The sequence below is a fragment of the Onychomys torridus genome, chromosome 4 (assembly GCF_903995425.1).
Source record: "Onychomys torridus chromosome 4, mOncTor1.1, whole genome shotgun sequence".
In the NCBI taxonomy this organism is placed as follows: Eukaryota; Metazoa; Chordata; class Mammalia; order Rodentia; family Cricetidae; genus Onychomys; species Onychomys torridus.
The window spans coordinates 13366744-13377310 of record NC_050446.1 but is presented as its reverse complement, the minus strand read 5'-3'; the positions used below and the strand labels follow the sequence as shown (position 1 = coordinate 13377310).

Sequence of the window (10567 nt, the reverse complement as noted above, 5' to 3'; positions counted from 1 at the left end):
CCGCGGGCGTGCTGCCCTCTGTCGCCCCCTGGTGTCCCCCGCGAGTGCACATCCACCTGACAGGCTGGGCTTGGCGGTCATTTTATTTAGCTGCATTTTCCAATGCTTGTACAACGCATGTGTTGCGTACAGTAAAAAAGGCAGCATCCCTTCACAATCACGAGGATGCTCAGCCTCAGCGCGGTCCGCTAGGAGCCTTCGGTGTCGGTGTTGTCGCTGCCTGTGGTGTTCTCGCGGTCCCCCTCGTCCTGTCGCCAGCTGTTCTGCACCTTGCGGAGCGCCCGCTTCCTGTGGGACCCGCAGTGTGAGCAGGCACGGGCAGGTGTCCCACCCTCCCGGGCCGTCCTGCCGGCTGCCCCGCACCTGCGGTAGTTCTCGAAGCTTTCCTTGAGGCGCCGCCTCTCCTTCTCCGGGGGTTCGCTGCTGCTGCTGCTGCTGGGCCCCGTGCCCTGCAGAAGGAACGGCCGGCAGCTGGACACGGTGGCCTTCCCGTGGCCGCCCTGGGGCCCGGGCAAGTGTGAAGCCAAGCCAGGTGCTGAAGGGTGGGGGCGCTGATGGATTCCAAGATGAGTGAGCATAGGGGAGCTACCCCTTTAGCCAGGCTGACTGGATGACTTCTTTGTCGTAGACTATTACTTTATGTAAAGATGTGTTACGTTTGTTTATGTTTGGAATATTACTTTAACCATGTAAAGGTACGTTGCTTTTGTTTATGCTTTATTTGTTTAATTATGTAAAGATGTTTTCCTGTTCACCTTGCCTGCCTAAGGCGCCTGACTGGTCTAATAAAAAGCTGAATGGCCCCTAGCTGGGCAGCAGAGGGAATAAGTAGGAGGAGGAATTTAGGCTTGAGAGAGAAGAGAACAAGGGTGAAAGACAGCCAGCTAGGTAGCTGCCAGCCAGCCAGCCACAGAGGAAGCAGGAAAGTAGGACATCCAGAGGAAAGAAAGGTAAAAAGCCCTGAGGCAAAACGTAGATGAAGAGAAACAGGCTAAATTAAGTTGTAAGAGCTAGTGGGACAAGCATAAGATAAGGCGGAGCATTCATAACTAGTAATAAGTTTCTGTGTCACTTGGGAGCTGGTTGGTGGCCCAGAGAAATCCTGCTACACTTCTTTGCGGTGGACAGCTGTACGGGTGTCCTTTCATGTGCCCCACCCCATCCAACCACCCCACATCTGGGGTTCTGTCCAAGAAGAGGGGCTCCCCCTTCATGTACCAAACACTATCCAAATGTTACATCACGGGCATGCACTGCAAAGATCTTGTGATCCCCAGCTGTCCAGGGATACAGGTGGAGTCACCTTCCTCCCCAGGGCTCTGGGGACCCCAGTCAGCCTTACATGAGTTTGTGAAAGCTGCTCCTTGTTCTGAGCCACGCAGGGCTGCTCTGGGCTCTCCCTGTCTGCCAGGACACCTAGAAGGAAGAACTGTGCTCGTGGGGCTCCATCCAGCATGGCCACCACCTCCCTCTGTGTAACAGCCCAACTAGCACTAGCCCAGGCCAGCCTTATGGGCTGGGATCCTCATAGAAGTCCAGTGGAGACTGCATTTCCCAGACAGGGACCGGCTGGGCCAGCCCTGGGCTGCCAGGAGCTTTCAAGAGGGCTCCTACCACCATCCACACCTTCCAGGCTGACTGTCACCAAACATACAAGGGTGGACGGGTAGGAAAGACTCCTGGTCCCCAGGACAGTTTGCTCATGCATGCCCCAGGCCATGTCCCTGTCGGCTTGGCAACATTTATGTGCCTAGTGGTTCCCATGGGTGGGGTGGGAGCAGCCTCGGTGGAGAGCTCAGGGCCTCTGGAGGTGAGAGCAAGTACTCTATATTAGTTAGACCAGGAAAAGTAGCCAGAACCAGCATGCCCAAGGTCCTGGGCAGACCAAGGCTCAAGCCTCCAGGCAGGTGTCCAGGGAGGGCTATGAACATCAAGAAACACACTACTGCTCTCATTTTCATGGTGCCTAAGTCCTGGCATGTCTTTCGGGGAGCTGGCTGTTCTTGGGTTCTCCTCCTTTTGTGCTGACATGGAGCTCTGGGGCTTAAGGTCGGGTCTTGGAGGCTGCAGTGGGTGACCCACCTCCACACTTCTCCATCAGCACCGCTTGTTCCTCTTTTGGTTAAAGCCTGGGGTAAGGCTGAGCTGGGAGGTCGGTATGACTTCTCACGGAAGCTCTCAGGGCTCCTTCCTGCACCAGACCCCCAGCTCCCATCCAGCTACTGCAGGACACTCTGTTCTCGCCAGCTCCCCCAGCTGCCATCTCCAGGACTAATGAGCCGACAGTCAGAGCAGAGGGGGTCCTGTCTGGCAGCCCGCTACTGTGGATAGCACACAACCCATCTCCTGCTGCTCTGTCCATAGCACCGCCGTCCCTTACTTCCTCTTTGAACACACCTGGATACCGGCTGGTATATCTCTCTGGTGGGGAAAGGTGAGCCTAGGCAGGATGGGGGCTCCACACTCACTGCCCTCTGAGCCACAGACCCTGAGACCTAAGCCCTGTGTTCAAATTGGCTGCCTTATTCTCTGTGTGTGTTAGCCTAATAATTTAGCCCTTCACCGATGCCACTCTCTGCCTCAGTTTCTCTATCCTTGGAGTGGTGTGACTTCTGAGACAGAGTAAGTTGACAGCTTTGTGTGCTGAGGATGGGTCAGGGTTCTAGGAAGCCAGGAGACGACAACCCAGGTGCCTCTGGGCTAAGGCAGGCTCTGTCAGTGCGTGGCACCCCCACCTCCTCACCTCTGTCTGCGAGCGGGGCGTCCTCCTCCAGGTCCTGAGGCAGTGAGAGCTTCCAGACAGAAAGATCCACCCAGTTAAGCCATGGTACAAGCCACCACTGTTCTTCTGGGGTTAGATGTGGCTGCCCCCACTGCCCACTTGGCTTTAGCTCCTCAGTGGCCATTACTATCACCCCTCTGCACAGAGGTCCTCAGGGACTCAGTCTCAGCCAGGCCAACAGGCAAGGGGAACCCAAGCATAAAGTTCATGTCCTAAGAGGCCAGGGTGTGGGCATTGGTCTGGGCCTCAGTGTTTATCCACCACTCTCTCCTGTATCCAACCCAAAACTGGAGAGAAGGGACAGCCCGTGCAAGGTGAGATGGAGGCTGGAGGCCAGGGAGAAGCCCACTCTGTGCCCACACATTGGATCACACTCACCTCCTGGGAGTTCCTAGGTGAACTGTCCTCCAAGTCAGAGCTCTGTGGCCACAGAAAAGGGAATTAGTCAGTGGGGTACAGGGGTTCTAAGCACCTGGGCATGGGGGATGCAGGGTATGGTGAGGGCCTCACCCCAGCCCCATCCTCTAGGGAGGCCCTGCGTGTATCTCAGCCATGCCATCTCTTCAGGACCCTGCCCAGAACATCTGCCTTTTTTAATACTACCCTGCCAAGCCACCTGAAGGTTGCACCCTGGTCACGGCCACTGTCCAAAAGTCCTATGTGCTGACTTGACCTTGAGTTACGTCTATGTCTATCACCCCAACATGAGGAGCTCCAAAGAGGAAAAGGACTCAGGAAGGCCCAGGCATTTTTGGAAGCCACAAGCAGGGCACCAGCCATGCCGGACTAGGACTGGGGATGCCCCTAGGCTTCATGATCCCTCTTGGAATCTTGCCCTGACCCCATGTCCTCCCCAGCTCCCTCACTGCCCAGACTACCCCAGATAGAGCAGACACAGAGACCTACCAGGATGAGCATGTCCAGCTGCTGCTGTTTGAGTCTACCCTCGGCAGCCAGCAACCGGCCCTCACTCTGGAACAGCTGCAGCTGCAACTCGTCTGCCTTCTCACCCAGCTCTCGAACCTGCTTTCGAAGCTCATCTTTGTCCTGGAAGCTCTGGGCACACTGGGCATGCAGTTCTTCCCTTGAGGTCATAGCCTGGAGGGATAGGAGAGGGCACACCGTCAGCAGGAGACCTGGCCAGTGATGCTCTTGGCTTTCATTTGGCTGTGCAGACCCCAGCCTCTACCAAAGGCCCTAGCTAGATGTCAGCCACCCTGCTGTGCAGTTGGAGTTGCTGAACTGGGAGGATTCTCAAAGCAGTCGGGGCTGCTGTATGAAAGAGCACACCCTGGGTGGGGTAGCACAGGCCCGGCATCCTTCCATTTGGGAGGCAGAGGCAGGATCAATAGTTCAAGGTCCTCTTTGGACATATTTTGAGTTTGAGGCAAGGCTACATAAGACACTGTCTCAGAACAATAAAAAATAAATAAAATTAATTTTAAAAGGAAAACTCCACAAAGGAGCAGCTGAAAATCTCTGTGATCAATACTCAAGGTAGTTCCTTGAGGTCCAACTAAGACATCATATGTCCCTAGTAGATAGTCAGTATGTGTCTCTGTCCCACCCATGTGACATGTTTTGTAAGTTCTGGATGCCGCTTGACATCAAGAACGTGATCAATGCCAGGTGGTGGTGGCACATCCTTTAATCCCAACACTAGGGAGGCGGAGGCAGAGGCAGAGGCAGAGGCAGAGGCAGGGGCAGAGGCAGGCAGATCTCTGTGAGTTCGAGGCCGGCCTAGACTACAGTGTGAGTTTCAGGACAGCCAAGACTACACAGAGAAACCCTGTCTTGAAAAACAAAACAAATCAAAACAAAACAAAACAAGAACAAGATAGCTGCTTTTTCTTTCATTTCCTGGGAGGCAGTTTCCCAAACTGGTGTAAAATTTGCTATGTAGATGAGGATGGCCTTGAATTTCTGATCCTCCTGCCTCTACCTCCAAAGCTTGCAATTGCGGGCATGTGCCACCAAACCTGGCTCGGTTGCTACTACTTTTTGTTGTTTTTGGCTTTTTGAGACAAGGTCTCCCATTGTAGCCCAAACTGGCTTGGAACTCACTGTGTAATCCAGGCTGGCCTTAAATTCACAGTAATTATTTTGTCTCAGCCTCCAAATGCTGGGATTACAGGTATGAGCTACTACTACCTGTACCAGGGAGCCACCACCAGCTCTTCTACCCAGTGCCCTGCCCTCCACCCCCACCTGTGTAGCTAGCAACTTCCTTTCCCCTGTCCTCGCCCTGACCAGCGCAGGGGCCACTGCAACTCCCCTGCTACATAAGCTCTTCCTGTGAGAGAGGCAGACTTTCCTGTGTTTGTACAAGAGGCCCCAGGTTCTTTTAATGCCGCCAAGTTACCTCAAGTGTGAATAAATAAAAAATGCTGGCTTGGGGATTTAGCTCAGTGGTAGAGCACTTGCCTAGCAAGCACAAAGCCCTGGGTTCGGTCCTCAGCTCCGGGGGGGGGGGGGGGGGGGGGGGGGGAGTACAATAATTTTAGCCAGGCGGTGGTGGCGCACGTCTTTAATCCCAGCACTCAGGAGGCAGAGGCAGGTGGATCTCTGTGAGTTCGAGGCCAGCCTGGGCTACCGAGTGAGTTCCAGGACAGGCTCCAAAGCTACACAGAGAAACCCTGTCTCGGGAAACCAAAAAAGAAAAAAAAAAAAAAAGCTTTGACCACAGCTCCAAGCTGCTGCACTGGCACCCCAGCATTCTTCTTGTTCTCATCTTCTGAACACAAATGTGGCACCTACCTGGTCCCGCTCAATGGAGACCTCCTCCATCTGCTGCAGGATAGCTTCGATCCGGTCCTTGTACATCTTGGCATCCTTGCGCAGGGCCAGGCACTGCAGCTCGAACATCTCCCTTTCCTCCATGCACTGCAGGAAGCCCTGCTCAGCCTCACCCACTCTCCATTGCCCACCCGGCCCCGGGGCTGGATTCAGGGCAACAGCTCCAGAGCACACAAGACCGGGCTAGCTGGGATGATGGGAAAGGCACTGGAGTCCCAGGCCACAGCAGGCTAGCCTGGTCTGAGGCCATGGCCTCAGTCACCATTGGTCACACTGTAAACCCAAAGGGTGACCCTAGCTGTGGACATGACACCACTGTGCACCGGGAATTGGTGAAGGGGAGATTGAGAGCTAGATCCCAGACACCACCTTCCAGGTACCCAGTGGGCATTGCTTGCTTGCCCTGGTCTCTCACCCGGGTCCGGAGGGCCTCAGCCTGGCGGAGGTCCTTGCGCAGGGAGAAGATGGTGTTGGCCTGTTCCTGATGCTCCTTCAGTGCCTGGCGCCAGTCCTCCTCCAGCACTTGAATGTAGGGGCTGTTCCGGTCCAGCTTCCCCTCCTAGAGGTGGCAGAGGGCAACAAGCCTGGCCACCGCGGGTGTGCCACCTGGCGGGCCCAGCTTGAAGCCCCTGCGGAAGGGGGCCCGGTGCGCACTGCCGGTAGCCCTACCTGGACAGAGACCTCCAGCTCTTGCACTCGGGCCTGCAGCAAGTCCTTTTCCTGCTGCAGCTCCCACAGCAGCTCCTGGCTGGGCCGCTGCTCCATGGCATGCCTGAGCTTCAGTGTGTGCTTACGCTCCACCTTGCAGTCATCCTCTGCCTTCATGAGGCTGTGCCTGAGCCGGTCCACCTGCGGGTGGTCGGGTCAGCTGCAGCCTCCTCCAGACCCCGCCCCCAGACCCCGCCCCCAGACACCCCCCCACCCCCCCACCCCCCCCCCCCCGCGTAGGTGGGGCAAGTGATCACCTCGAGCTGCAGGTCCCGGTTCCGCATGAGCGCTGAGCCCTTCTCTTCGCTGAGGTGCGCCAGGCGCATGGCGAGGTCGTAGTTCTCATCCTTGCAACGCTTCAGCTCCCGGCCGCTCAGCTCACATTCTTCCTTGAGCCGCTGCACACGCTCCTGGTGCTTCCGAAGGAGGCTGTCCTTCACCCGCAGCTCCTTGATGAAGTCGTCCTTGGAGCTCAGGAGGGCCGTCAGGTCCTGAACCTTCTTCTGCAGCTTCATGACCTCTGACATCAGCAGCTGTGTCAGGCCTGATTCCCCCGATGCATCTGGGGACCATGCAGTGTCAGATGGAGCCTGTGGCTGTCACCTGCAGACCTTATGCTTGTCCTTGTCCAGAAGTGTGTGCTTGAAGACCAGCAGGTGAAGGGGGAGAGGGAGCACTGCTGGAGCACTGCTGGAGCACTGCTGGCCTCCCAGAGAGAGGAAGCTCCCTCAGGACTGAGTGTGCTCACCAGGCCCAGTCGGCCTTGCTGCCCCTCACAGATGAACTGACCGAGATTCTAACTCATCACCCAGGACCATTCACAGGCCAGGGCTCCAGTTGACTCTGTCTCCTTTTTTTTTTCCCCCTGAGACAAAGTCTCACTATGTAGTTCAGGCTAGCCTCTCAGAGTGCTGGGATTAAAGGTGTGTGCTACCGTGTCTGGCCCTCTGTCTACTTTTATGATCTTTATGAGATGAATGAGGACTGATAGGGATGTGGCTATTCCATCAGAAGAGGACACCTCTGTCCCCTCTGGAAACTGTAGGATTCTGCCCTTAGGTAAGAAATGGGCCCCACAGAAATGGCACTTTAGAGGGGTCACTGCTTCTCAGTGAATATTCTTAGGATGGGAGTAGGAAAAGCAGAGAAGGGCTCCCCTTCTGGAGACCAGCAGGACCTCAGCAATCCAGGAGCTCTGCCCCTGAGCACCTGAGCGAAGTCACTAGGTACCACTGCCCTGATACACACCATAGGGGCCTGTGTCAGACGCATTCACCCTGCTGCATCACAGAAGCCAGGACCTAGAGGCACCTGGCTTCACCCACAGCACCAACCCACCACTTGTGCCTCTCACCAATGATCATGGAGAAGACCCGTGCTGGCTCCTTGCCAGTGACTTTCCTGTATAACTGAGGGTAGTAGAGTTCCAGACTCTCAAGGAAGGCTACGTAGCCCTTGTGGCCTGTCCGCTGCAGGATGTCTAGGAGCACACCTACAGGTGGAAGAGGCAGGGTCAAGGCCAAGGTCTGGGTAGGTAGAAGCTCTGGGGCCCAGGTGGGACAGTGGATTTCTGCTCTGGGTAGAGATCCCAAGCTGTGAACCCCCCACCGCTCACTTCTGGGGCCTACCTAGCAGAGGGATCTGGGCCATTGCATAGGCACCCTGCAGCTCTCTCGAGGCAGGGCAAGGAGCTGCCTTCAGTCTGTGACTCTCTCACGGCCTGAGCAATGGTAGGAACTCCCCTCCCCTCCTCTGGGCAGTAGCAGGTAGGCGTGACAAGAGGGGAGGACACTCTCTCGCTCAGACATCCTACATGGAGACGGAGCTGGGTGGGGACAAGGCCAGGGCAGCAGAGCACGGGGAGCAGCCTCTGGCCACGTGTCTTATGGGGATCATGAGGGACTAGGGCCTGCCCTGCTGGAGTGGGAGCAGCCCTCACCCACTTTCCGCTTGCGGATGACCAGGTTGGGGTCACTGAGCACCTGCTCCTCATCATCAGGGTTCAGAACCTTGCACTGGCGCAGATAGGGTGTGATTCGTGAGGGGTCAATAACAGAGATGAGCTTCACCCGGAAGCTCTCCAGGGTACTCCAGCACTCGTCATCATTTTCATAGTCTGACATGTCCTCTGTAGGTCAGTCAGGGGAGAGCGGCTGAGGAAGTGCCCACCTTCTGTTCCCTGCTGGGTCTGCAGCAGTCGGCCTACAAGAGGACCCAGGTCTGTGAGTGCCAGGCCAGGGCTTGGGACACAAGGGACTCATTCTAGGGATATTGAGGGCTCAGCCTCACCTCAGCTCCACAGTTTCTGACAGCCCCTCCTCAGGCCACCCTGTTAAGCTCACCTTCCCCAAGCAGCTGTCCCACCCCTCTGCCACCTCAAACTTTCTTCCCGAGTCACCTGGATATGTCAGGTTGGGGTCAAAGAGAACACTCCTTGTACAACAGCCCTCCTCTGGCTTCTACCTTCCACACTAAAGTGCTCGGGTGCCCCTGAAGGTAGATGAGTGTAGGGAGGAGATTGGCCCCCAGTAGCCATCCTACACTACACCTTCTTGGGCGGTATGCACTCCAGCTGGCCAGTGTCCAGGTTGGGACTGAGAGGCGGGTTGGCTGGAGGCTTTTCTCACTCTGCCAGGGAGCTAGGCCTGTGAGTCGGACTTCCTCATTCTCTGACAGGCTCCCTGTCCTTCAAGCCTTCCGTTGTAGCCAGCCAGTGATGCAACAGCCCTCTGGCAGCTGCCTGTGACATGGTGTTATTTCGAGAGGGCAAGTGAGGGTTGGCCATAGGAGCATGTCTATCTCCCCGCCAGGCTGGGGATCACTGGATGGGCAGGCGATGCCATCCACAGTCTCCAGACATCTGCTACCGCTCCCCTCCAGTGTTTTGGGAGCTGGGCACCAGCAAACCCTGTGCTTTTCTGCTCCAGATGAGCTCTGGAGATCAACCAGGCCAGTTGTTCACAGGGGGATTACTCACGTAGGACTACCCGCCGCTTCTACCCATGGACAGGTGGAGTCGCGGTGAGGGGCTTCAGTGACTCTAGGACTGCATTAAGGTGGCCATAGAGAGCCCCTGGCCCAGTCTCCAGCCCTTGGAGAACAGAGGTCCTGCCCAGAGAAGCTGGATCACTAGCTCTAGACACAGCCATGGCAGACTTATTCTTCAGAAGCACTTCTCAGCTCCCTGCTGCACCTTCTTGTCAACCCAGTGGACATTCCTCAGAACCCTGGGCCAACTGTCCGCCATCCCAGCCCCATAGCCACACAGTCCCAGCACTGGAGGACTATGCTGCAATGAACAAAGATTAATGAAATGGAGGCTGAGATGAAGAGGCCACCTGACTGTAGGCACTTACTCCTGCGCTGGGGTATATGCTCCAGGATCCCCAGCAGAGTCACCACAGGCTTCCACCCACCTTCCAGGAAGGGTACATTAGCTGAACTTACCTCAGGGTCTTGTGGGAGCCACCTGCCAGCTGGATGCTGCCTGGGCTATGGGCTCACCAGGAGTCTTGGTCTCTTGGTCTCTGGGAGTGTGGAGATGCTCCTTGCCTGGAGAAGGGTGGAGCCACGAGGGAGGCTGTGCACTTCCTGCTCTGTTCTGGTTGACGCCACAGGCCACCCAGTCCTCCCACAGGAGGACAGCCCCTGATGGTCTGCCTTCTGATTGGCCCATTAAGGAACAGAACAGAGGGAAGCAGAAGAGCCCTGGGAGCAAAGGAGCCCTCCCTGCCTGCCATAAGTCTAGGACCAGGGGCCTGGGGCCACAGAGAATCTGAACATCGGGCACTGTGGATAGGTGGTCCAAGGCCTCCTGGATCCAGGCTTCTGAAAGCTGCTTCTATAGCATGGCACTGTGTCTAATACCCTCACCTACCATCCAGGGACAGTGGTGCGGCAGGACATGGTCAAGACACAGGGTAAAGGGTTTAGCCACAACCCTGAGCTCATAGACCCTGTCCATACCAAAGCTGGCAGTCCACAATATGACACACAGTAGAGATATGGCACTCCAGTAATCTTCATATCCACTATTAGAGCATCCCTACTCTGTGCCTTCTTCTCGTCTAGGACGCAGAGTCAACTTAAGCTAATCCAGGGAATTGCAGAGCCAGTCCAGGCACCAGGACAAAGCTTGGTCAAAATCCACAGGCTACAGGCAGCTAGAGTCCTCTATGGACTGTGCGCCACAGCCCCGACTTCAGGGTGGCCCTTCGAGTCAGCCTGGGATGGGCGTAGGGACCTGCCAGCCCTGCCCAGCCAGTGTAGCCTGCTGGATTG

At 56.2% G+C, this 10567-nt stretch overlaps 1 protein-coding gene across 3 annotated transcripts; it reads right to left on the bottom strand.

The window, feature by feature from the left end:
• Positions 1–62: 62 nt before the first annotated feature.
• Positions 63–10567, bottom strand: Card9 (caspase recruitment domain family member 9). Of its 3 annotated transcripts, XM_036183878.1 has the most exons (13): positions 9734–10567; positions 8226–8488; positions 7641–7778; positions 6544–6848; positions 6248–6427; positions 5994–6137; positions 5540–5665; positions 3689–3880; positions 3161–3202; positions 2744–2792; positions 1343–1416; positions 364–449; positions 63–288 (listed from the first exon to the last, which is right to left on the bottom strand). In XM_036183878.1, the coding sequence occupies exons 2-13, from the start codon at positions 8407–8409 to the stop codon at positions 189–191; spliced, it is 1620 nt and encodes a 539-aa protein (XP_036039771.1). In that variant the 5' UTR covers positions 8410–8488; positions 9734–10567; the 3' UTR covers positions 63–188. The 3 variants fall into 3 exon arrangements, with proteins under 3 accessions (XP_036039771.1, XP_036039769.1, XP_036039770.1); XM_036183876.1 differs by having other exon boundaries at positions 63–449; XM_036183877.1 differs by having other exon boundaries at positions 63–449; positions 8226–10567.